Genomic DNA, 27,713 nt, shown 5'->3' with positions numbered 1-27,713 from the left:
CCACAATCTGATACCTGATTTGGCTTGGAAGGAAACCTCAGCAGACTGAGGGGCTTCAATTTAAGTAAAAAAACACAGCTTGATGACTTAAAACACAAAAGCAACACTTAAACATCAGTCTTGTGAAACGTCGGCCATGTTAAAAATCAGCTCCAGGGCCTAACAGCTGTTTCATCACAGTGGCTCATCGCAAAGAACCAGATCCTCCTGCAAACTACAAACAGCATGCTTCAAAAAGCATGCTTGGGAAACCATCTAACTACAGCGCATCAGACAAGAGAGGGTTAATCAAATGGACCTTTACTTAAAAACATTTGGCTTTGGTCTGAGTGGTACCGCTGAGATCAGACGTGTATGATGCTGCAGTGTACATCAAAGCCAACGGTTGCCACAGCGACCCTGTGTTGGAATCCAGGAAACGCAAGCTGGCGATTTCTATTCAGGTAGAAATGCACAGAAATATCGGAGAGAGAGAAAGAGATTCAATAATTCACAATGAAAGATGGCACTTAGCAAGATAAATATCGTTAGGGGAAACGCTTAAGCAGGGCCCATAAATCACCCCTCAGCAGTTAAAAGCTAATTAATCTAAGATGAACGGCTTGGCCAATATGCCTGAATTTGTGAGATGAGCATACTGTATGGTATCTGGGCAGATTTGCACACCGTAAATCTCATTTAAATAAAAAGGGGGGAAGATGGAAAAAAACGAGTGCTTTTTAAAAAGCAAATGTGCTTCATCAGCAAAGCCACCCAGAGTATACTTGCTATAAAAATGTCTCTCTGTGTCTGAAAGTGCAAAAACCGCTGAGTCACTTTGTGCTCTCTCAAAAGAAACAATCTATGGGGCTCATAATCAGGAAATTTATTTTTTACAAAAAAAGGAGTAACCATTAATTCTAACCTGTTTGTTAAATACCAACTTCAATTCTGACTTTTTTTGTTTGTGTTCAATGCCATCTATTATGGTCTGTTCCAGTGTTATGCGCCATCACTGGATATGTATTACTATCATTCAGTAGTGACAGAAACATGTTTGACTACAGTGAATTTTGCATTTCCATTTTGTGAAGGAAATGCACAGGAAGAGTAAATCACATTTAATTTACTGTACTTAGAGATCTACCACATACATGCATACAAATATCAAAACATAAAAAAACGCTTATTAAATTTTTTCCATGCCTATGCTCTAAATTCACATTGCATTTCATTCACAGGCAGAAGAGTTTCATAAACAAAATGATTACTTTTAAATGAATGTCTGAGAATTTAATTTAATTTGTCTCCATTTAATTTAATTTCTGACTTTTATGTTAACACTTAAGACCCTAATCAAACATCCACTATTTGTCCAAACTATTAACACATAGCCTGGCCCCATAACTAGAAACTAAAAAACATTTTAACCATACCTTGGCATTTTCCTATGATGGATCCAAAGTTATCTCTAGCTGACCTGAGAGAAAGCCAAAAGTCTATTACAAGCATGTTTATAATTACAGTAATCAGCTCATGAAGGCATTACATTACAATATAAAGCTCTTGTCAAAAAATACATCATTTGTGAAAAATCATCAATCTTAAAATTAGCTTTGCTCAGCCAAACAGCACCCAAGACAAGAGGGTGAAAAATTAACCAATTATAGAAAGGGCCGACATTTCCAATCGATGTGCAGAATTACCTAATTTCCAAACATTGGTCTTGAACCACAGCCAGGAGCTTCCCATTACTGCAAAGAAAATAAATAAATAAAATGGATAAAGGTGGGGGGGTTGACAGAATGGTTGTGTAAGCAAACATGGGGCATAAAATACCCCAAAATAAACACTTTTAACACAGAACATTGTCTTCCATCTTCAAATCAATAGCTAATTAAAGCTTGCTGTCTCTGCTCATATTCCACTGTTGTGCATAACTAGATAACTGGCAGGAACAAGAAAAATGGCAGAGGAAAAATTAAGTTTGATTTGAGATTACATGGCTTGCATTCACAAACAGATGTTAATTAAAATGAGCATATCATAAGAGAACTAAAGCACACTGTTTGGTGCGATTAGTGATTAGAGTGAGGAAAACACTTTGGTGGGTGTTATAGAAATAGATCACCACAAAAAAGAAAATTATGTTATCAAACTCATGTAGTTTCACACCCGTATGACTTTCTTTCGTCCATGGAAAACAAAAGGAAATGTTTGGCAGAATGTTCATAATTAAAATTCATTGTATGGAAAAAAAACAGACAATAAAAGTGAAAGGTGACTGAGACTGTCAGTATCAAACATTCTGCAGTACATCTTATTTTGTGTTCAACAGAAGGAAAAAAAATCAAACATTAGGGCGAGTAAATTATGACCATTTTCATTTTTGGGTGAACTAGCCCGAATACAAACAAAATTACAAAATGTAATTTTTGACATTAAAAGAAAACAATTATGTTACAGATAATAATATGATTCTTAAATCAACTTCAAATAATCAAATTTGGAGGCACAACAATATTTCAGCACTTTTTAACTATAAAAGATCGCTTCTAGTCAGGTGTTGACGAATGGCCGAATTTACCCGAGTGCTCCCGTGACACAAGCACATTAGCACGTTAGCACGTGAACTGACATGTGACAGACACACAACCAATGAACTGAAGGAACATGCCAACGCACTCATGTCACAGGAGCACTCGGGTAAATTCGTCAATGCCTGACTAGAAGTGAACTTTTATAGTTAAAAAGTGCTTAAATATCATTCTTTTTCACACACAAAGTGATTGATTTGCTTTAGAAGACATTAATATCACTGCTGGAGATAGGATGGATTACTCTTATGCTGACTATCTTTGCTTTTTGGACCTACAAATTCACCATCCTCTCACATTCTAAGGACCTGCTGGGCCTGGAACTTTTTCTACAAATCTTCAAAAGTGTTTCGCAGAAGAAAGTCATACACATCTCAGATGGAATGAGAGTGAGTAAATTATGAGAGAATTTTCATTTTTGGGTGAGCTATCCCTTTAAGGAAGGATTGCTGAAGTAGAATTACCCAGACTCTCTGAAATGCTTTTAAATGAATTACCTTGCTAGCACCAGCTGCCAGTTCACTTGTTTGGTTGCAAGGCGTACCAGCCCAGGTGGCAAAGTTGAACTAGAAGGGCTGAAATACAAAAGAAAAGTCTTCAGTGAAAGGAAGAGCAAGTTCAAGTAACAGTTCACCCCAAAAATGAAAATGTACTCACCCTTATGCTATCCCAGATGTGTATGACAAAAAGATTTTTAGAAGAATATCTCAGCTCTGTAGGTTTATACAATGCAAGTGAAGGGTGACCAAAACTTTGAAGCTCCAAAAAGCACAAAAAGGCAACATAAAATTATTATGTTCATAAGACTCCAGTGGTTTAATCCATGTCTTCTAAAGCGATCTAATTGATTTGGGGAGAGAACAGATCAAATTGTAACTCATTTTTCACTGCACATCTTGCCATTGCAATATGTAGGCACGATCATGATTTCAAGTTTGATTACACCTTCTAGTGCTTGACACATGCGCAGTGTTAAATGACGTTAAGAAGTGTAATTAAGCATGAAACCATGATTGCCAAGGAGACTGCTGATGTCAAATTTTATAGTAAAAAAGGAATTATATTTTGGTCTGTTCTCATCCAAAACAGATTGATCACTTCAGAAGATTAAACTAACAGAGTCTTATGGATTGCTTTTATGCTTCCTTTATCTGCATTTTGCAGCTTCAGAGTTTTGGTCACCATTCACTTGCATTGTGCGGACCCACAGAGCAGAGATATTCATCTAAAAATCTTTGTTGTGTCCTGCAGAAGACAGAAAGTCATACACATCTGGGATGGCATGAGGGTGAGTAAATGATGAGATAATTTTCCTTTTTTGGTTAACTACTCCTTTAAGATCTAAATACTTGTACTTATACTTACACCAACACTGGCTGATGCAGAAAGCACCTTGATACTTCATTCCCATACTGTGGTAAATATACAGTACTGTGCAAAGTTGAGCAATTAAGATGTATCACAAAAACATTTGTCTTAAGATGGTTATTTATACCTTCATCTTTAGTGTGTCAATAGGAAAAATAACATTTTAGACTCCCAAGATTAGAATAGAAGAACAGGGTGCTCTGCAAGAGATGGCATTGCCCCAACAGAGCCCCCCACTGAACATTGTCTCAGTCTGGGATTACATAAAGGGACAGAAGCAAGTGAGACAGCCTAATTAGATCTCTCCAAGAAGATTGGTATATCCTATCTGCCAACAACCAAGATAAACTGTGTCCAGGTGTACCTAGGAGAATTGGTGCTGTTCTAAAAGGTGACCACACCAAATATTGATTTAGCTTTTTTTATGTTTACTTGAATTTGTTTGATGTTAACTGATAAATGAAAACTGTTTATGACATTATTTTTGAAGGCATCCTCACTATGCAACATTTTTCACAAGACTGTATATATATCTGTATGTATATAAATTAGAAGTCAGAAGTTTACATACACTTAAAACATACACAACTCCACAGATTTCATATTAGCAAACTATAGTTTTGGAAAGTCGTTTAGGACATCTACTTTGTGCATGACACAAGTCATTTTAGCCTTCCACAAGCTTTTCAAAATAAGTTGCTGGAATTTTGGCCCATTACTCCAGACAGAACTGGTGTAAATGAGTCAGGTTTGTATGCCTCCTTGCTCGCATAAGCTTTTTCAGCTCTGCCCACACATTTTCAATCGGATTGAGGTCAGGGCTTTGAGAAGGCCATTCCAATACCCTGACTTTGTTGTCCTTAAGCCATTTTGCCACAAATTTGGAGGTATACTTAGGGGTCATTGTCCATTTGGAAGACCCATTTGTGACCAAGCTTTTACTTCCAGGCTGATGTCTTCAGAAGTAAGATCTTTGTCTCCATGTGCACTTGCAAACTGTAGTCTAGCTTTTTATGGCGGTTTTAGAGCAGTGGCTTCTTCCTTGATAAGCAGCCTTTCAGGTTATGTTGATATAAGGCTCGTTTTACTGTGGATATAGATACTTGTCCACCTGTTTCCTCCAGCATCTTCACAAGGTCCTTTGCTCTTTTATCTGGGATTGATTTGCACTTTTCACACCAAACAATGCTCATCTCTAGGAGACAGAATGCATCTCCTTCCTGTGTGGTATGATGGCTTCATGGTCCCATGGTGTTTATACTTGCATACTATTGTTTGTACAGATGAACGTGGTACCTTCAGGCATTTGGAAATTGCAACCAGACTTGTGAAGGTCCACTATTTTTATCTGATGTATTGGCTGATTTCTTTTGATTTTAAGGCCTACCTTGTACAACTCCAATTCAGTACACCTCCTGTCAGAAGCTAATTGTCTAAAGGCTTGAAATAATTTTCTGAAATTTTCCAAGCTGCTTAAAGGCACAGTTAACTTTGTGTATGTAAATTCTGACCTCCTGAAATTGTGATATAGACAATTAAAAGTTAAACAAGCTGTCTGTAAACAATTGTTTGAAAGATTACTCGTGTCATGCACAAAGTTGATGTCCTAAACGACTTGACAAATCTATAGATTGCTAATATGAAATATGGTGGTTAAAAAATTGATAATATGATATACATACATTGGTGGCAAAAATATTGGCACCCTTGGTAAATATGAGCAAAGAAGGCTGTGAAAAAAAATCTGAATTGTTTATCCTTTTGAACTTTCATTGAAAGAAATTCACAAAATCTAACCTTTAATTGAAGTAAAACAATTGAAAGAGGTGAAATGTATCTAAAACTCTAATACTAAATAAATATTTCTCCAAAACACATTGGCCACAATTATTGGCACCCCTAGAAATACTTATGAGTCAAATATATCTGTAGAATATTTTCATTCATATTTTACATTTTCTTAGTGCACCTGGGTGACTAGGAACATGCAATTGTTCAGTCATGACTTCCTGTTTCCCAGTAGTATAAATATGAGGTAACACACAGGCCAAATTCCCTTAATCATCCATCACAGTGGGTTAGACTAAAGGACTATATTCTGATGTGCATCAAAAGGTTGCTGAGCTTCACAAAATGGGAATGGGCTATAAGAAAATAGCCAAAGCATTGAAAATGGCCATTTTCACCATCAGAACAATAATTAACAAGTTAAATCAACAGGAGATCTTAAGAGTCGGCCTGGAATTATATTGTCTCCACGCAAAGTGAGGATGGTTCAAGTGGCCAAAGAATCTCCATGGATCACAGCTGGAGAAATTAGTTGGGTCTTGGGGTCATAAAGTCTAAAAAAAATATCAGACATCACCACAAGTTGTATGGGAGGGTTTCAAGAAAAAAAAGCCTCTGCTCTCATCCAACAACATGCATCTTCAGTTTGCCAGACACTACTGGAACTTCAAATGCGACTGGGTTCTATGGTTTGTTGGAACAAAATAAAATAACTTTTTGGCAGCAAACACCAGCGATGGTTTTGGCACACACAGAGATGAAGTACCCAATACCCACGGTTAAATGTGGGGCTGGATCATTAATGTTGTGGGGCTGTTTTTCTGCCAGAGGTCCTGGACATCTTGTTCGGATACATGGCATCAAGGACTTTTTCAAATACAAACAGATAAAAAAATCTAAACCTGGCTGCCTCTGTCAGAAAGCTTACAATGAGCCCTGGTTGGTTCTTCCAGCAGGACAATGATCCAAAACAAACATCAAAATCAACACAAAAATGGTTAACTGACCACAAAATCAAGGTTCTTCCATGGCCATCCCAGTCCCCTGACATGAACCCCATTGAAAATTTCTGGGATGAACTGAAGAGGAGAGTCCATCAACATAGAACTCTGAATTTGAAGGATCTGTAGATATTCTGTATGGACGAATGGTCTCACATCCCTTGCCAGGTGTTCACCAACCTCATTAGGCATTATAAGAGAACACTCAGAGCTGTTAGTTTGGCAAAGCGAGGTTGCACAAATTACTGAATAAAGGGGTGCCAATAATAATGGCCAATGCATTTTGGATAAAAGGATTTAGTAATGAGATATTTCCCCTGTTTCAATTGTTTTACTTCAATTAAAATGTTAGATGTTTGTGATTTCTTTGAATGAAAGATCAAAAGGATAAGCAATGCTGATTTTTTTTTTTTCACAGCCTTCTTTGCTCATATTTACCAATGGTGTCAATATTTTTGGCCACAACTGTACACCAATCAGCCACAATATTAAAACCACCTGCCTAATATTGTGTAGGTCCGCAGTGGGGTTTTCAGAGTACGTAGACATTGTCAGTTCGAACCATTCTGGACATTCTTCGTTGACCTCTCTCATCAACAAGGCATTTCCATCTGCAGAACTGTTACTCACTGGATGTTTTTTGTTTCTGGCACCATTCTGAGTAAACTTCAGAGACTGTTGTGTGTAAAAATCCAAGGAGATCAGCAGTTACAGAAATACTCAAACCAGCCCATCTGTACAATTGTGGTGAGAATAATAGTGTAACAGGAGCCAGCTGATAGATAGCTGTGCAATGTGTATAAACCTCACTCTACTGACCTCAAGAGATGCACTAGCGACTGATGCTAGAGGATGTAGTCTCCCATGCCGGAGTAGCTGGTTCGAGTCCCGTATGGAGCGGGTAGAACAAGAGCATCACAATAGCAACTCAGAATTCTGAGATGCGGGTTGGTGCTGTTTTGGCAGCACGAAGGGGACCTACACAGTCACTGAACTGAACACCTGTACACCTACTTATTCATGTGATTATCTAAACATCCAATCATATGGCAGCAGTGCAATGCATAAAAGCATGCAAATAAGCATCAGGAGCTTCAGTTAAGATTCACATCAACCATCAGAATGGGGAGAAATTGTGATCTCAGTGATTTCGACAGAGGCCTCATTGATGGAGCCAGATGGGCTGGTTTGAGTATTTCTGTAACTGCTGATCTCCTGGGATTTTCAAGCACAAAAGAGTTTACTCGGTAAGGTGCCAAACAAAAACAAGAAATTCAATAAGTGGCAGTTATGTGGAAGGAAATGCCTTATTGATGAGAGAGGTCCACGGAGAATGTCCAGACTGGTTTGAGCTGACAGAAAGGCTACGGTTACTCATATAACCACTCTGTACAATTGTGGTGAGCAGAATAGCATCTCAGAGTGCACAACACAACAAAGCTTGAGGCGGACCATGTCGGGCACTTTTTTTAGGACCATAGTGTTCCTCATAAAGTGCTCAGTGAGTGTATGTGGTAACATCTTCATATTATTTCAAGCAACTGACAAAAGATTCACCAATATGAACATTTATAAATCCATGGAAACAAGTTATTCTCTTGATGCAGGAAGTGAAGAGAATATCTCACCTGTACCAAAGGTAGTGAAGAATAATCCGGAAGGGTCCTGTAAGAAAAAAAGGTTTATTTTCAAAAAGTATTTAGTGGCCTAATGCTGCAGTGATACACATCACTAAAAGGCAATGAAAATGGCAAATCATCTAAAAATTACAAAGTAACACTACAGTGTTGAGTAATGAGTTGCTCAATACCAAAATTAAAAGAAAAGTTCACCCACAAAGGATCATGTTGCATCTTTTATCTATACAATAAACAAGAATATTGACTACAGCTAACATTCTGCCTAACATCTCCTTTTGTGTTCCAGGTAAGACAGAAAGTATTGGGTTTGCTTGCACTGTTCTGTTAAAAGCTGCTTTGGAAAGATGGTCGTGCCTCAAAACCTGAGCTGCATACCTAGACAGCATTTTTGAATGCAAAAATATGTTGCTTATCATCAACTTTACTTTTGAGGAACAGCAAATATGTATGACTATAATTCTGAAAGTTTTTCAAATGTATACAGCGATGCTCCAGGAGGAAATCTAAACTGCGCATCTCCTTTGTGCTGTTCATACCTATGGAATGATATTCCGGACATTATTCAAAAGGAATTGCAAATTGTATTTGCAATTGCGTTTTCAATTTGTGGACGCATAAAATGTGACATAATCCAAACGCAATTGCAAATCGCGCATTACGGTTTGCATTTTCGTTTAAGCGAACGCACAGTGACTGCCAAATTTCAAATGGAAAAGCAAAGTCCGTTTGCAACTGTGTTTCACATATCTTACGAGTTTTGGCCCTGTCATATTTAAATAGCAATTTCAATTACCACGTCTGCTTTTTCACTTTCTCAGTATCGCGTATGTAGCCAGCCAAAACTCAAATGGAATACTATTTTTTTTTTTTTTTTATTGCAATATTAACAAACAGAACAAGACGATACATACAAGAAATATAAACAATCTTTCAAAACAAAAGAGAAATTATGGTTCAGAATACATTAAGAGAGGAAATGTGAAAGAAATTTAAATATATTCAACAATAGTCTAAAAAGAAAAGAGAGTAAGAGAAGAAAGAAAAAAAAAGAAGAAGAGGGCACAAAAGAAAAAACATTAAGAGAGAATATTAAACATGGCACTAATTCTGGATGTTTTCATTGCTTTCTTGTTAACAGAAGTTGAAATTGTATTTAAATACATCTTCAATTCTTCTTTGAAAAAGCTAAAGTGGGGTTTACTTTTCATATATTTACATTTATGGATATGAAACTTTCCAATATATAAAAGAAGGTTTATACAAAAACATGCATTAATTAGATTCTTGTCTTTAACATAAAATCCAAAAAGAATGTGTCTATATGATAAAGAAAAGTTACATAAAACCTTTTGGACAATCAGAGCATCAATATTGTTCCAGAAAGACCGAGTAAAAAGACATTCCCAAAACAAATGATCAACAGTTTCAGAGGAGGCTTCACAAAAAGAGCAGGAAGTATCAATATCATTTCTAAATTTCTTTAAAAAGTATTTAACTGGATAAAATCTATGAATAATTTTATAGGATATTTCTTTAACTTTATTAGTTAGAAAGAATTTCTGAGGAAGTGACCAAACATATGACCATTTAATATCATCAAAAAGGTTATTCCAATAAGAAATGGAGGAAGGAATTGAAGTAACAGGGTCCAAAAATAATGACCTAATTTTATAATTGGATTTATGTATTGAAAAACAAATAGAACCAACCACAGTAGATTCAGGGCTAGGGGAGAAACAGAAGTCACTGTAGCACTATTATTGTTTCTAAACAGCATACAGATTTCCAAAGAGATGGCCTTGAAAACTATATTAAATTCTTTACTAGATACTGGGAATTGGTATCCTGAAACAAAATCGAATAATTAAATAAATTACCTTCACTATCAAATAGCTGGTTTACTAATATCACCCCATTATTGAACCAGTTTTCAAGAAATAAAGATTTCCTCTTATGAAGAATATTACAGTTGTTCCAAATTAAAAAATTGTATGGCGAAAAATTATGCTTGTAAATAAGTTTCCAAGCCATAAGCATCTGCTGATGATAATTGGAAAGTTTGACAGGAAGTTTACTAATTGAATAATTGCACATTAAAAGAAAATGTATACCTCCTAATTGAGAAAAAATATATCTTGGGATTATACTCCAAATAGAAGATTGATTGTGAAGGAAACGTTCAAGCCAATTAATTTTTAAGGTATTGTTAAGAGAATCAAAATCAATGAAATTTAAGCCACCTTTATTATAAGAATTCAAAATAACTGATTTTCTAATACTCAAATGGAATACTAATTCCCTTAGTATTTCCATTTCCGATGCCTTACACAGAAACCTGTCAATCAGGGTCAAGGCTGGGATTATGCTATGGGGCGTGTTTGTCTTGGGAAGTGACGTCACTCACAGTCGACGGTCAAGAGGTGATGCCCTGAACAGACGCCGGTTTATCAAATCAAATCAAATCAAATCACTTTATTGTCACACTACCATGTACACAAGTGCAACAGTAGGTGAAATTCTTGTGTGCAGTTCCGAGCAACATAGCAGTCATGACAGTGATGGGACATATACCAATTACAATAAACAACATACTTACACAAAACAATTTACAAATCAAATGTACACATACTTACACAACACAATAATTATATACAATGTACAGTAAACAATGCACGCAATATACAATACAATAAGTAGGAGTATATGAAATATATATATATATATCTATGAAGTAGTATATTGAGGAGAATATGTTGACAGTCCAGTGTGAGATTACAGCTGAATAAAGTGCAGTGCTAATTGAGGGCTTGAGACGAAGAACCATATAAGTCCATATTTTCAAATTTTGAATAATAACATTTTTTTAATTTGGACTCTGAATATTATACTATTATTATTTTTTTGACTTGAAGATAGACAACAAAAGCTTCACAATTCTAATGAGATAAGATTTTTTAGTATCAATCTTAAAAATAAAAAGTTAGAGTAATTTACATTTCTGGAATGTGGAAGAACAGTATATGTCCAGTTAATGTGGAATAACAGTATAAGTCCAATTCATCATATCACTTTAAACCACTGGAGATTTGATTCCTTTATCTTAGTTTTAATACAGTAACAGAACCTTAAAGAAAATATTAAGCATTTCTTTCTTTCAATTTCTTTTATTTTTTGCCAACGTAAATCACAGAACAAAAACACGGACAATACAGTACCGAACAATGAACAATACATAGGCCTACTTATATTGCAGAAAATAGACATCAGTACAAACAATAAACCGTACATACAATCAACAAGACATACAAACAATAAACAACAGTAATAACTGTAAACAATACATATTTACAATACAGACATACATCATCATCATTCCATGCTATGGTTCCATATGCTAGTTTACCATTTTATAATACATTTCATAAATCACCCCATTCATTCATTTACTAAATAAATAACTATATATTCCTATTATACAACATAAGATAAGGCATACAAGATAAGCTACAACTACTATTATGATTAATTTTACACAATATACACAATGTACCCCACCTTACCCTGCACATGACCTACACATACCAGGCTACTCTTCACATTCTAATGTCCCATAAAATGCTTGGGCCTCCGCTGGCATGTAGGCTAGCATTTTCATAAGATCCCGGTGCTTCTCCTTCTTGACCGGGCAGAGGGTCCTCGTAAGCACGAGCATACGTGGTGGAGAACAAGGGAGCTGGAGGTGGTTGATTCTTCCTCTGTTTGGTGATCAGCCAGGTCTTCCATCCCTCGTAGAGGCTGTGGCTCCCTTTGTGTGGACACACCATGGCTCAGCAGCTGAAATCATTATTCAACAAGAAATTCAATAAAGATTCTTCTTTCACGCACATATCCCCAACACTGTTAATCTCAGAAAACCAACTCTTTAGTTTTTTACCTGTCACTTTCAACCACATCATGGATGTGATTAGCAAGCCAGGTGGACGCTTTAATGTTGCATCAGGGAGCTGCCTGAAGTCCGCACATTTCATCTCAATTACTTTGAATGGATGCTGCTGCCTTGCTCCACGGATCATCTCGGCGACATCGCTGGGGGTGTGGAGTGTGGACACCTTACGCCTCTTGTCCAGCGTGGCAAAGGAACGGTCACAGGGAAGGAAGGAGTGACCAGACACCATGAACTTCTGCTCTATCTGACTGAAGTACCCTCTAGATACGAGCAGGGCCATGAGGTTTAGGACTCGCCAGTTGTTGTTCTGCCCACAGCATCGGTCACTATAGATGACGAGCTTCCGTTCCTTTGCCCTCATGCCAGAGGCACATTGTAGGAGGATTGTCAGTGCCCATCTCCTGGATACAGAGGTTGTAGTTGGCCAGCTGTCGTTGATAGTACACGTTGGAGTGTGTCAGGTTTGGCGTGAACACTACCCCCTGCATGTCGAAACAAATGACATGGCAGTCATCATTGGCTTTGGCCCTCGCTGTGTCAGCCTGCAACTGGGTGTACGCTTTTTCAGCTTTCCGGTGGTGAAGCTCACTCTCGGCTGTGATCTTCAACCTTTCTCCAACTGTTGTAGCAGCTGTTAATTTTGAGAACAGGGCGTCACATTTCGCACAAGTGTCACTTCTTGGCTGCCCAAAACTGAGGTTCTGCTGCTTGAAGAGGTCCCTATAGAGCCAGAACTTTGCAGTGGATGTTGGATTGTTTTCCTTGTACAGGCGGAACATGCGGAGCAGGTTTAAATCAGGGCTCAGGTACTCCCTCTCCACATCTCCCTTCATCCGTGAGTAGTGGTTCGGTTGGCGTGGAAGCTCAAGATATGCTCTCTTATACCCTCTCTCACTGCAGGATGAATGCTATGAGGCCTAAAAATAAACAATGAACAAGGGAAATATAATAAACTATGCTGGTCTGTTTTGCACAATTGCATTGTTTCTGTGACCATAAATGTATAATTCTAAACCTTCTTCTAAACTATAGGATTTTGTTTTTCACATACAGTCATTAAAGGGATACTTCAGGATATAGCATTAAGCTTTGTATCATTAGAAAACCGAATTATTTTTGTATTTTCGAATTACCATGCTTTCCTCCCTCATATCCCCTGAGATGAGAGATTTATGTATTTTTGTCTGGAAAAATCCTCCGATGACATAAAAATCGTCATTGTTTACACGCACACATTTTGTTTCAATCTAACTGAATTTATTCCGATTTGTGAATCTGAATGTAGTGTTTACATGAATGCCAAGCATGTGATCGATTGATGTGTGCGTTTTAGCATTGCAATCTGGAAGTTGTTGTCTTTCATCCCCATAAATCAAAAATAAATTTTCTGGCTTTTCTCAGTCTAGAAGGCTCCAAATTCAAAAATAATTTCACATTTCTACTACATAAATGACCCATTTTAAATACATTAATCTTTCCAGAGCTGAAGTATCCCTTTAAGATCCACATGTTGTAATGATACAAAGAATAATCATACATTACATTTGCATAGCACTTTACCTCTGATATCGATCTCAAAGTTCAAAAATATGTTTCCTGACTGGGCAACAACAGTGAGCTGAATCCTAACCATTATGGTACGTGCACGCTGGCGTTATAGGGTGGAAAGGCACCGACGCCTTATAATGCCAGCGTCCAGTGCACCATTAGACCAGGGAATGTTGTAGGGCAACGGATGCTGACAATGGTGCAGCTTTAAAAACTAACAGGACGAGAGCATGAGGTCCTTCAAGATTTTTTTTTTTTTACTTACCTGTTCTTGTGTTTTCCTCTGAAGTCCTCTAATGTAGACCTGACTTTATCTACCTGCTCTGTTCCCTCAGACTGACTGCCTAACTTTTCTTGAATAACCTTTTCAAAGATAAGTAACTTTAAATAAATATGTTATGGACAATGTATCTAATTAAAATCATGCATGTAATACAAAATTAACAAATGGAAAAGGCTAGGCTATATAAAACTTGCCTGTAGGTGACTGTTGGTCAGTTGAAAGACTGACATAAATGTGAGCTTACAAACAGCAAGTCTTTGGCCTCCTTGTTGCACATGGTACTTGAAGGTGTACTTCCTCTTAGTTATCTCAGTTTCAGGCCCACGTGGTCGTATGCGACTCACCTTGTGCTAGAAGTAAAAAGACATGAAGTAAAAAGACATTTACCATAGCGTAGCAGGCTAGCCATAGTGTAGAGCTGTCAAGTTAAGGTCATTAAGTACGTGAGTAGGCTTTGGTTAGGAGAATGAATAAGCCATGTGTATGCCTTTTAGGGCACCAAAGCTGTGGTCTGTAATGCACTTGGTGGCCTACTTGATGCCGATCATCCTTCATCCATCCTCACAAAATTTAACATTTACAGTGATCAGGCACATGTGCAGTCTTAGTGAATTGAAGGCATACAGTAGTATTCAATTCACTGGTTATGTCATGGGCCTACATTGTGATGCATTGCATACTGTTGACATGATATGGTCATGAATTGCTTAAGTTAGCCTACCTGCTCCAAACCAGAGAGAATGATAACCTGCTGCCTCTCATAAGAGACAGCATAAAACTCTGTGAAGAGCTGGAGTTTTCTTTGTTCTGTTAGGCTTGAACACTGCCTGGGACACGTCTCATTGCACACCTTGCCCTTAACAAAAACAAGGTCACATTAGCTGGGTTTTTTTTTTTTTTTAGCTATAGAACACTAGAGCTATTAGCAGCTATTAAGGTTACTAGCTAGAATATATAACAGCTTACACAATCAATGCATTTTTTTATTATTACCTTTTATTTATTTATTGTATTTAATGAGTAACAAACATAGCATAGCATACAATATTACAAAACAAAGTGTTGAATTAAATGGTAACAGGGGATCCAAAAATATATCAAAATATTTTAAACACGTCAATTACTTTTTTTTTTTTTTTACCAATTTCAGTGAAGACATAAAGCAATCAAAGTCTAATTTTCTTAGCTTTCATTTCGACCTATTCATGACTTGATTCAGCTAAACAGTCCGAGCTGTATGAACATTAGTATAACGTTAGACGCCCATATGCCCCTGACTGTAACCAGCTACGTTACAAAGTAACTGGCCAGCCAGCTAACATTAGGGACATCAAACGCAGCTAAAATGTTTCGATTAATTTATCCGTGGTTATAAGGAGTAGTCTACAGCATTCATTTCGACCCATTCATGAATTGATCCATTAAACAGAGTGAGCTATATGAATAAACTGTAGTAGACGACGGCCAGTAGCCTACACGCCCCTCTGACTGTAACCGCAAAAGTTAGGTAGATACTTTGTATAGGGTTCTTTCACTCACCTCTTTCGGTGGAATTTTTCCTCGTTTTTGCTCTCCTCTCCGGTTCACATATGGTTTCCCAGTATCCCTCAAAGACTTCCTTGCTCTGTCCTTCCATTCATTCATGTTCGCTCTCCTTTTGCCGAGGTTTTGCCTTTTAATGTCCACAGCGGACATGAAAGCAACCGGCGTCTCCATTTTTCGTTAGTGGACATAAACGGTTTTTCCGCGTGAGACTATTTTAAAATTTAAAATACAGAGTTTTGGTCGCGCGAACACCCCCCCAAAGTGATTATGTATACAAAGTGGCACACATACGTTCAAGTCACATGGTTATCTCAATTTTTGTTTTTTTGGACTTATATGGTTGTTCGTGGCATGAACACAATTATTGATCCTGATAGACTGTGAGTGATGTCACTTCCCAAGACAAACGCCCCATAGCATAATCCCACTCTTGACCCTGATTGACAGGTTTCTGTGTAAGGCATCGGAAATGGAAATACTAAGGGAATTAGTATTCCATTTGAGTTTTGGCTGGACGCTGAGAAAGTGAAAAAGCAGACGTGGTAATTGAAATTGCTATTTAAATATGACAGGGCCAAAACTCGTAAGATATGGGAAACACAGTTGCAAACGGACTTTGCTTTTCCATTTTAAATCTGGCAGTCACTGTGCGTTCGCTTAAACGAAAATGCAAACCGTAATGCGCGATTTGCAATTGCGTTTGGATTATGTCACATTTTATGCGTCCACAAATTGAAAACGCAATTCCTTTTGAATAATGTCCGGAATATCATTCCATACATACCTGTTACTGCCTTGGCAATGATTGAGCTGTGTTCTTTCAGTCCACGCAGCTGAAAATAAAACACAAACATCATATGCTATTCTGAAAGTATATAGTCGATGACCTCAGGGTCTACAGGGAATGTTCTTATCAACAGTCATTCTGTTAAATAACTAGTTTTACGTGAACTTGCAGGTGCTCCCAAAAACAAGCAGTGAGTGATTAAATGTGCACATTCATAGAACAATAAAGATATGTAAATCATCAGAATAACATTGAGAGCATAGTCACGTCTTACTTAATATAAACATTGGCATGATGGTAAACTTAGATACGTGGCTTCAACCAACTTGCGCAGAACTTATCTCAATAAACAATCGAATATATTTTATATAACAGGCGCGAAATCCACTTGAGCAGAAAAGGTTTGTATCAACAAACCTGAGTGTCTGTTTCAGGTGGCCATTCGGTGTTTATGAGTAAATCATATAAAATATTCTCCTCTTCGCCTTCCAAAATATTATCATCTGCCATGTTTTCAATGCCATGTCACACCACGGCGGCAAAGTACACATCGATGTACCCCAGAGCTTCTAAATGTTGTAAATAGTGTCATGTTGTACTTTAAAAACATGTATGTTCTAAAAACCTTTTTTCAAGAATCTCGTTCGAGAGAGCGAAAAAAACGTCTGTAATGTATTTCTGTTAATTAAAACAGAATGAGCGGAACTGAAAAAAGGGAGCGAGATCTGCACGGACCGTCTCCCAACGACGCACCCTGTCACAGTTCCACGTTACTTCCGGAAGAGAGACTCGCTAGAATGGCTGCGTTCGGCGGTAAGACTTATTCGTAAATATGTTAGCTGCTCTATCAATTGTCACGTTTAGCAATTTAATGAGTGTGGTTAAATTATTGTCGACCTTTATACCTATTCTTCTTGCCCCCTAGAAATGGGAGTGATGCCTGAAATTGCACAGGCAGTGGAAGAAATGGATTGGCTGTGAGTTAGAGAATCTCTACCGTTACACATCTAGCAAGTGTATAATATTCCGTTCATAATCACAGTGAGTGATGGTTTGATCCTCTCTTTCAGGTTGCCAACCGACATTCAGGCCGAGTCCATCCCACTGATTCTGGGTGGAGGAGACGTGCTTATGGTAAGATGACCATTAGCAGTGTGTGAGAGTATCATATCAGAAATATCTGTATCATATAGAGTATCATATATCAGAATAAACCAAATCATAAAAGAAAGCAAAAATTCATATTTGGACCATTGGGAAAATGAATGTAAAAACCAAAGCAAATTGGAATGTTATTGGGCCCTAAACAGAACATATAATCTGGCAGAATAACTGCACACTGTAAGAGATCCAAAACAGAGACAGATCCTCACCAATTAAAGACTCAGTGATCACAGTCTGGCCATAGAAAAAGGCTGACACAGACAAACATAGCTTCCAAAGGAAGAACGAGTCTGTGCTCACTGTGACACGGGTGAGGTCGAGACAGAGACAAACTTTCTCCTTCACTGTGAGAAATTTACAGAGTTGAGAGAGAGAGATACCTCCACAAACTCTCAAACCTCATGCCACAGTTTTCCAGTTTGGCAGAAACCGATCAGATGCTGGTGTTACTGGGGGAGGACCATCATGCATCAGTTGCAGCTTAATTCATTTTTGAGCTGCACACCCTCAGAAACCAATTACTGCCTTAATGTACTTCATTCACAGTACTTTTATTTTCTTATGTTAATAATGTCCTGTTAAATGCATATTCTATTTTATATTGTATATTGTTATTATAGTTTTTATTTCATTTGATTCATTACCTGGCACCTTGTTTTAATTCTATCTTATTATTATTTGTCTTGTCATTATCTGTTTTGTGTATTAATGCTTTGGCAATATTGTATGTAAACACAATCATGCCAATAAAGTACTTTTAAATTGAGAGAGAGAGAGAGAGAGAGAGAGAGAGAGAGAGAGAGAGAGAAGGTTTTGCCATTGTGGAGACATTTGAATGTTTAACCCTGAAATCACTTGCATCTTATCTGCACCTCTTTGCTCGCCCCTGTGTGTACAGGCTGCTGAGACTGGGAGTGGTAAAACTGGAGTAAGTGTAAAACTGTTTGCATTCATATGTTCTGTCACCTGTCCAGTTTTTCTGTGATTGCATATAAGTGACTTACGTAGCTGTTAAAATGTAGTTTTCAATAGATGCAAAAGTAATCTGTAAAGGAACTATGCATTTTTAAAATGTAATCGATGTGGTTGTGTAGGCCTTCAGTATTCCAGTAATCCAAATAGTCTATGAGACCCTTAAAGACCAGCAGGAGGGGAAGAAGGGACGCACAGCAGTGAAGACAGGAGGAGCAGGTATAAACCTTCCATAAAGGATCATTCAACTCATTTATACAGTAGCCTCTAATAGTTTTTCATTGACAATACTATACATACTTACATGTAATTTGCTCTTATACATTAAAGGTATAGTTCTCCCAAAAATGTAAATTGTCTAATAATTTACTCGGCCTCATGCCATTCTTGATGTGTATCCCTTTCCTTCTTCTGCAGACCACAACCAAATATTTTTAGAAGAATATCTCTGTTCTGTAGGACCATACAATGCAAGTGAATGGTGGCCAGAACTCTAAAGGTCCAAAAGCATATAAAGGCAGCATAAATGTAATCTATATGACTCTAATGGTTAAATCCATGTCTTTCAAAGAGATATGATAGTTGTGGGTGAGAAACAGGGCCTGTATTCACAAAGATTTGTATCTTTCCATTAATGTTAATCACCAAAAACAAAAGAAGAATGTGAAAGTGGACATTGACATTTTTTTTTTTCTCACCCACATCTGTCATAGCCCTTCTAAAGATATGGATTGCACTACTGCAGTCATATGGATGGCTTTTATACTGCCTTTTATATGCTTTATGAACATTCAAAGTTCTGGCCATCATTCACTTACATTGAATGGACCTAACAGAGCTGAGATATTCTTCTAAAAAAATCTTAGTTTGTGTTCAACAGAAGAAAGAAAAGTGAATCAAATGCCTGGGCTGGCTTGAGGGTGAGTAAATGTTGGTTGAAGAAGTATCCCTTTAACGACATACTTCAAAATATGTAATGTTGTATTGATTGTTCATCCTGGATTTCTTGCCCACTTCAGTTTTCAATAAATGGCAGATGAACCCCTATGATAGAAGTCCAGCATTTGGTAAGTGTTTAATATCCATATTCAAGACAATCTAGCATGGTTTGGAAAATATCCTACACTCCTTTGTGGAGAGAAGACTCTTGAAATGAAGTGTGATTTTGCAAGTGTTTTTTGTTTATCTAGCTATTGGTCCAGATGGCCTGTGTTGTCAAAGCAGAGAGTTCAAAGAGTGGCATGGCTGCCGTTCCACCAAAGGTGTCACAAAAGGTAAGAGACCATTGTGGTTTTGATTGGTTCCAAAAAACCACAGGATTATTGGGAAGATTTATTGTTCTCTCTTTTGATCTAGGGAAGTATTATTATGAAGTTACCTGTCATGATCAAGGGTTGTGCAGGGTGGGCTGGTCCACCAGCCAGGCATCACTGGACTTGGGTATGTTTGTCATGAAATTCAGTATGACCTTGTTACACTAATCTAGTAAACATCATTCACAACAATTTTTGTTATCCTGTTTTAAGGTACTGATAAATATGGATTTGGCTTTGGAGGGACTGGAAAGAAATCTAACAATAAGCAATTTGATAGTTATGGAGAGGTAAGGCATGAAAAGGGTTTTGATTTGACACCTTTTTGAACTGAATTTATGGTGTAATGACTTGATTTATGCATTTTCCAGGAGTTTACTATGCACGACACCATTGGATGCTACATAGATCTCGACAAAGGCCATATGTCATTCTCCAAAAATGGTAATGACACATATTTGACATCTTTTTAAGCCATTTACTTTCTCTTTGTATTTTAATGGACACTTTTGCAAAATGCATTTTGAAGTCACTGATTCCTGGTTGGCTCTCTCAGGTAATGATCTGGGTCTGGCTTTTGAGATCCTTCAGCAGATTAAAAACCAGCCCTTCTTTGCTTCCTGTGTGCTGAAGGTATCTGACATGCTCACAGCTACAGCCTACATTTTCCATATAATAAACATGTTCTTTACAAAAGTTATAGCTTAAATTCAAAACCTACTCATACCTGCCAGCTATTCTTAGAATTCTTGTTTGTTAGGTGTGGTCATCTTTAGGCATTTCATAATAAGATTGACAGGGATTTACAATTTGATTTCAGTATGATTCTCAGCATTGAGGAGTCTATCTTTGACAAGTTAAAGTGAGTCGTTGCCAAATTCTGTGTAAAGATTTCACATTAAAGCCATCCTAAAATATGTCTGCTCTGTTCCAACAAATGATTTTGTATAGCCTATAATATTGTCTTATAAATGCAGCTGCAGTTGCGCCCTCTAGTCTAGAATTATTTAAGGGACTTGTGATATGGCTGTAATGTTTGTATTCTTAAAACCCAGAATGCAGAACTGAAATTCAACTTTGGTGATGAACCTTTCAAAAACCAACCTAAAGATGGCTATGTGGCTCTGAACCAGGCAACAGATGGCCATGTGGTCAAATCCACCCAGACAGGTCAACTCCAAATCAAATTCATTCAATACTGCCTGTAGCGGTTCTATTTTATTGATGTTTTCCATGAATTCTGCCAGTCATCTATTTGTGTCCTCAGGCAGTGCTAAAGTGAGTCAGGTCAAATCTACTTCTAACGCCCCCAGAGCTCTCATCATTGAGCCGTCTAAAGAGCTGGCTGAACAAACCCTCAACAATGTCAATCAGTTCAAGAAATACGTTGATAACCCCAAATTGAGGTGAGCTGAGAATTACAAAGGAGTTTCATTATTTTGGTGTCATTATCTGAACGTGATGTCATTGCAGGGATCTTCTGATCATCGGTGGAGTGGCTGCTAAAGAACAGCTATCTGTTTTAGAAATCGGGGTGAGTGCTCAACTCATCTTGGATCATAAGACAGAATTTAGAAATTAAACTAATTTTTAAGTAATTGTAAATTTGTAATTAAATCATTTGTATAACCACTTTATTCTTTTAGGTTGATATTGTAGTTGGAACCCCAGGCAGACTGGATGATCTGATTTCCACAGGAAAGCTGGAGCTATCTCAAGTCCGCTTCCTAGTTCTGGATGAGTGTGTATGTGGAACACTTCCATTAATGCATATATAATGGCCTTTCTGTACAATTCTTTAGAATGTAGCCTTATTATTCACACTTTTGTTGGAAGTATTAAAGTTGGCTGAATAAATTGTGGCTTCTGTCCAGGATGGGCTCCTCACAGCTGGGTACACTGACTTCATCATGAGGGTGTACAACCAGATCCCTCAAGTCACCTCAGATGGCAAGAGACTACAGGTGATTAGAGGAATAGTTCACCCAAAAAGGACAATTCTGTTATCATCCAAACCTGTATTAGACTTTCTTGCTTCCATTTAACTCTAAAAGATATGTTTTTCTGAATGTTCACAATGCTCCTTTCCATGAAATGAAAGCATACATTAACAGTAGTCATGAACATTTTCCAACTTTTCTGAAGCCATGTGTGAGGAACTTTGTGTTATTCACTGAACATCTTCTCTCCATCGTAGCTTTAATAATCTCATTCACTCTGCGTGTTCCAATATTTCACATCACGATTAGCTACAAGACACAGCATAAATCAGTGTTGTTTGGTATCATTGATGTCAAACCTTGTTTGGTGTGTCTTCATTCAACAACCTTGAATATGCGTAAGCATGACTAAATGGTGATAACAATTTTTGTTTTCGGGTTAAATATTCTCTTAAAAGGATAGTTCATCCTAAAATGAAAATTCTCTCATCATTTACATCCCAGATGAGCATGACTTTCTTCTGAAAAAGAAATTGCAAGTGAATGTGGCCAGAATTTTGAACTTCCAAAAAGGACATAAGGCAGCATAAAATTAATCCACATGACTCCAGTGGTTAAATCCATGTCTTCAGAAGTGATAAGATAGGTGATGTTGAGAAACGTATCAATATTTGTATCATTTTTTACAATAAATTCTCCCCCTGTCCAGTAGCTGGTGAAATGCACAAAGAATGTGAATCGCCAAAAACTAAAGAATGTGAAAGTGGAGGTTTATAGTAAACAAGGGCATAAATATTTATCTGTTTCTCATCCACTTCTATCATCGCTTCTAAAGATATAGATTTAACCACTGGAGTCATATGGATTACTTTTAGTTCTGGCCCCCATTCACTTGAATTTCATGGACCTACAGATATTTTTTTCAAAAAATCTTTGTGTTCAGCAGAAGAATCTCATACACATCTGGGATGGCATGAGGGGGAGTAAATGATTAGAGAATTACAATTTTTGAGTGAACTATCCCTTTTAAAGCTTTGGATATCCACTTCCTATAAAATAAAATTCGTTTTCAGGTATAGCTCTTCATGTGTTTCCTTGTTTGTGTTTTAGGTGATAGTTTGCTCTGCCACGCTGCACTCATTTGAAGTGAAGAAGCTCTCTGAAAAGATCATGCACTTCCCCACATGGGTGGATCTGAAGGGTGAAGACTCTGTGCCAGAGACCGTCCATCATGTGGTGGTGCCAGTCAACCCTAAAATTGACAGGTTTTGGGAGAAAGTGAAAAGCCACATTAGGGTAAAGAAATGTGAAAGACATATGCCCTAAACTAACATCCAGACACAACAGAAGACAATTTGTTACCAAAACATGGCCATATTTTTATTAAAGTATTAGACTTTACTTTGATTAAACTGCCAAACAAATTACTTTGTACCATAAGAGACCTAAAGGTATAGTTATTAGTAACATTACATGCAACAAATGACCCTTATGTACAGTTTTTCTTGGATTAATTGATGGTGTGTCTCCACAGACTGATGAAGTTCATGCCAAGGACAACACACGACCTGGAGCCAACACCCCAGGTGAGAATCACCAGCTTTTACGAGACCAACATCATACAGAAATCCCAGTTGATTTTCAGGCTCATTTGATCAGTTGTCCCTTGACTTTGAATATTTCAAAAGGATCATTTTTTTGTTCAGATATAATGTGCTAGTAGTAACTGAAAGCTATTCTATGGTTCTATTAGAGATGTGGTCAGAAGCTATTAAAATCCTAAAGGGAGAGTACACCGTGAGAGCCATTAAGGAGCATAAGATGGATCAGGCCATCATCTTCTGCAGGACAAAGATCGACTGTGACAATATGGAGGAGTACTTCATCAAGCAAGGAGGAGGTGAGCCCAGCACACAGCTCTGAATTATAGCATCCTTACCTAACAACCATTATATGCCATTAGGTCTAGATGTGAAGTTTTGGCTTGTCATGCTCTGTTTCCTACAGGTCCAGACAAGAAAGGACACCAGTTCTCTTGTGTTTGTCTTCACGGTGACCGGAAACCAAATGAGCGCAAATACAACTTGGAGAGATTCAAGGTGAATAAATACAAAATTGGAATAAAATTTGAATGGATGAAAATATGGTAGAAATGTGGCATTGAATAACTTAATCCCATAATCACTCTATTGAAGAATACTTTTATTGTCCTTACTTTAGAAACAGGAAGTGAACTTTCTTATTTGCACGGACGTAGCTGCCAGAGGAATTGATATCCGTGGTGTTCCGTACGGTAAGAAAGAAGGGCCGGGTTATCTCAACTTTTTAAAAAGTTTAAAATTACAGATCAAAAACGAATATTGCTTTTTTATGACTGTTTATTATAGGGCAGGGTATTTACAATATACAGTTTTCCCGATTCTGATTTGCAAGCTCACGATTAGATTGTATATTTATTCTGTATCGATTCATATGGGTACTTGTTACAATGTCCATTTTGCTTCAATATAAAATAAATTATTTTTCAGCTAATGCTCTTAATTATAAAGGAACCTTCTAGGTACAATTCAAGCATATTCATTTTACATATTCTATTTTATCATTCGTTTTTCATCAAATTGGTGACATTTTAGCTTTTGAAAATTTTTCAAATTCAGTCTATTCCATAAATTAATTTCTTGAAATTGTTTAAATTATGTTGCTTATATAAATTGTTAAATTTGTATTCCTATTTATATGTATTTACATTGATATGTAGAACACGTGCTTAATCGGTACTGTCTCTTTAAGACTAGCAGCATCAGCCAGTAAGCGCATATAACGAGAGTAGAAGTGTGTGGTTTCTTTAGTGCATCCATGTGTGATTTAGAATTAAATGTTTCTTTTTGGTGTGTTTTAATCAACCTATTGACACTAAAGCAGAAGAAAAAATATATATAATTATTTTTTTTTCCCCATATACCACAAATGTTTTTATGAAACATTTAATGCCCAATACGTCGATCGCGATCTACCAGTCGATCGCAAAGGCAATGCTGGTAGATCGCACAAATTTAAATGTACTTTCGTTAAATTTTAATAAAAATAAATATAATGTCTTTCCTTCTTTTAGTTTCTGTTTGACTTGCACTTGACGAGTAAATATTGACGAGGCGAGGTTTGTTAATTCAGTTACCATGACAACTAGGTTTGCACATACTCTCCTTCCAAGAACTTCTGAGAACAGAGTGCGAAATTGTCTGATCCCATTCAGTTTTGCCTAATCTGTGCAGTAGCATCGCAATTTCGCGCTCTGTTCTCAGAAGTCCTTGGAAGGTGCGTATGCGCAAACCTAGTTGTCATGGCAACTGACTAAACAAAACCTCGCCTGGTCAATATTTACTCGTCATCAGAATAAGGTAAATGCCCTGGCTATTGTAATCTATTTTGCTGTGGGTGTTTTGGGTTTAGTTTTAAAACTGAATGATATCAACATTGAACATTATTATATATTTTTTTTATTAATTAGAAGATTAATTCCATGTAGGGATACATGCAGTAGTCCCAACAAGCATTTTCTTATTTTAAATGAAACTGTGTTTTTTTTTTTAGTTGGTAGATCTTATTGAGTTGGTCATTTAAAAGTAGATCATCACACAAAAAAGTGTGGGCACCCCTGGTATAAGTAATATACAAATCTATATTTATCAAACCATTTATCTTAAAGGACTCCATGAACGCAGAGAAATGCAATGTGTTATGTTTTTCAGTGATAAATGTGACCCTACCAGATGAGAAGCAGAACTACGTACATCGCATTGGAAGAGTTGGCAGAGCTGACAGGTGACTCATCATTTTGTTAATTGTGAACCACCTGATTTTATGATTATGTGGAGATATGCTTGTCTCTACATTTCGGATTACATTTAGTCATTTATTGATGTTTGTGTTGTCACTACAGGATGGGTCTGGCTATATCACTGGTTGCGATGGAGAAAGAAAAGGCAAGTAGAAAGTAAATCAGATATGGTTGTGTAGAAATGTAATTTTTGTGTGTGCTTATGCTGTGTTTTTATGTGGGACACAGGTGTGGTACCATGTTTGTAACAGCAGAGGAAAAAGCTGCAATAACACCAGACTTAAAGAGAATGGAGGCTGCACAATTTGGTACAATGAAAAAGAGGTTAGGATGAAATGCACACATTGTGTCCTGTATTCCTCTCTTTTGTTCACATTTAACATGATCCTAAAAAGTCATTTTTCTATTCGGTTTTTAATTATTTAATCAAGCTCTTTGAAATATATCTTTTTAAAATTATTTTTAAAAACTGTATTCCGTAATCAAAAATGACTAGAAAATTCGTGAAAAAATTCCAGTGAATAGTAATGTTTCTAATTATGCTTGGCTCTAAAGTAATTCTTCAGCAGGTATTACTCTCTGTGAGTGTAAAATGATATTTGAAAATACTTCTGAAAGTCAAAAGTTGTGGGAACTCTGTATAACTTTTAATTTTTCCTGTTTTAAGCTGTTGTCAGAAATAGAGGAACATCTAAAATGCACCATTACTCAGTGTGAACCTGACATCAAAGTACCTGTCGATGAATTTGACGGCAAAGTGACTTATGGGCAGCGAAAGGCTGCAGGGGGTGAGTGTGTGTGTGTGTGTGTGTGTGTGTGTGTGTGTGTGTGTGTGTGTGTGTGTGTGTGTGTGTGTGTGTGTGTGTGTATACATTTCTTTTCCTTTTTTATGCCTTCATTCATTATATATTTGCCACCTATCTCGATTTCCCCAGGTGGTCTGTATAAGGGTCATGTGGATATACTGGCCCCAACTGTACAGGAACTGGCTAACCTGGAAAGAGAGGCACAAACGTCCTTCCTTCATCTCGGCTATCTACCCAACCAACTCTTCAAAGCGTTCTGAAGCACATTTGCACTCATCAAACTGGCTTGTTTGCCATTTAAAGTCTATGGAAAAAGCCACGAGACAAAAAGCATGCATCACTAACCTTAACTAAATAAAGCATTTCAGTTGATGTGCATGCTTTGACATGCAAAGAAAATTTTATTTTCTGGAGAAAAATATAATACTATGTTTTTTCAAAAGCATCTGAGTTGTAGTCATATGCTTGTGATCAACTTAAAATAAATTAAAAGATCATTATTCACATGTGTTTTCTTATTTCTTGCATTTACAAAATACATACTACTAAAAGGATATTATATCCAATCCAAACTGCAATTTTCGATACATTTATATACTCGCCCTCCAAATACAAGTTGAGGGGAGATGGGGCTTTTTCAGTTGCTGCCGCCAAGCTCTGGAATAGTCTTCCAGTTCACATCGGGTCTTCACTCTATATTGCTAATTTTGCATCTAGCCTAAAGGCCTACTTTAATTCCCTATCTTTTCAAATTGCACGAGGTAGTATAAGAATGTTTTATGCCATTGACTATTACAATTATTCTTTTCTTATGTACACTACCGTAAACTAAAGTTTTGAAACACTCATTCTTTATTATAATTTTTTTTTATTATAACATTTTAGAATAATACAGTCATCAAAACTATGGAATAACATAAATGGAACTATAGGAATTATGTTGTGACTAAAAATAAAACAAAAATAAATAAAAACTGGGTTATATTTTAGCATCTTCAAAGTATTCACCCTTTGCCTAGATTTTGCAGACATGTACTCTTGACATTTTCTCAACCAACTTCTTGAGGTATCACCCTGGGAAGCTTTTTAAACCGTATTGAAGGAGTTCCCATCTAAGTCCGGCACTTATTGGCTGCTTTTCTTTATTATTTGGTCCAAGACATCAATTTAAAAAAACAAATATTTTATTTTTTAGTTT

The 27,713-nt window shown here is 37.0% G+C and overlaps 2 protein-coding genes across 2 annotated transcripts in view; one reads left to right on the top strand and one right to left on the bottom strand.

Annotated features, from left to right (window-relative positions):
• LOC127622474 (NBAS subunit of NRZ tethering complex-like) overlaps positions 1-17,148 on the bottom strand; it is a 281,526-nt gene extending 264,378 nt beyond the window's left edge. The window contains 6 exon segments of the mRNA XM_052096575.1: positions 1,416-1,459; positions 1,686-1,733; positions 3,074-3,151; positions 8,362-8,398; positions 16,480-16,528; positions 16,900-17,148. Coding sequence (XP_051952535.1) covers positions 1,416-1,459; positions 1,686-1,733; positions 3,074-3,151; positions 8,362-8,398; positions 16,480-16,528; positions 16,900-16,992 — 349 coding nt within the window. The 5' untranslated portion in view covers positions 16,993-17,148.
• A 58-nt stretch (positions 17,149-17,206) lies between these two features.
• ddx1 (DEAD (Asp-Glu-Ala-Asp) box helicase 1) lies at positions 17,207-27,007 on the top strand. The gene is made up of 26 exons (XM_052095531.1): positions 17,207-17,295; positions 17,408-17,459; positions 17,553-17,616; positions 18,545-18,574; positions 18,741-18,837; positions 19,638-19,685; positions 19,809-19,892; positions 19,975-20,058; positions 20,145-20,221; positions 20,303-20,375; positions 20,488-20,564; positions 20,987-21,101; positions 21,199-21,337; positions 21,405-21,465; positions 21,578-21,676; positions 21,806-21,895; positions 22,982-23,167; positions 23,406-23,457; positions 23,625-23,771; positions 23,879-23,970; positions 24,092-24,164; positions 25,621-25,693; positions 25,812-25,854; positions 25,938-26,033; positions 26,377-26,497; positions 26,645-27,007. The coding sequence occupies exons 1-26, from the start codon at positions 17,280-17,282 to the stop codon at positions 26,773-26,775; spliced, it is 2,220 nt and encodes a 739-aa protein (XP_051951491.1). The 5' UTR covers positions 17,207-17,279; the 3' UTR covers positions 26,776-27,007.
• The last annotated feature ends 706 nt before the right edge of the window (positions 27,008-27,713 follow it).

Source organism: Xyrauchen texanus, chromosome 28 (assembly GCF_025860055.1).
Source record: "Xyrauchen texanus isolate HMW12.3.18 chromosome 28, RBS_HiC_50CHRs, whole genome shotgun sequence".
NCBI classification, from domain to species: Eukaryota; Metazoa; Chordata; class Actinopteri; order Cypriniformes; family Catostomidae; genus Xyrauchen; species Xyrauchen texanus.
This window is presented reverse-complemented; position numbering and strand designations above follow the sequence as displayed.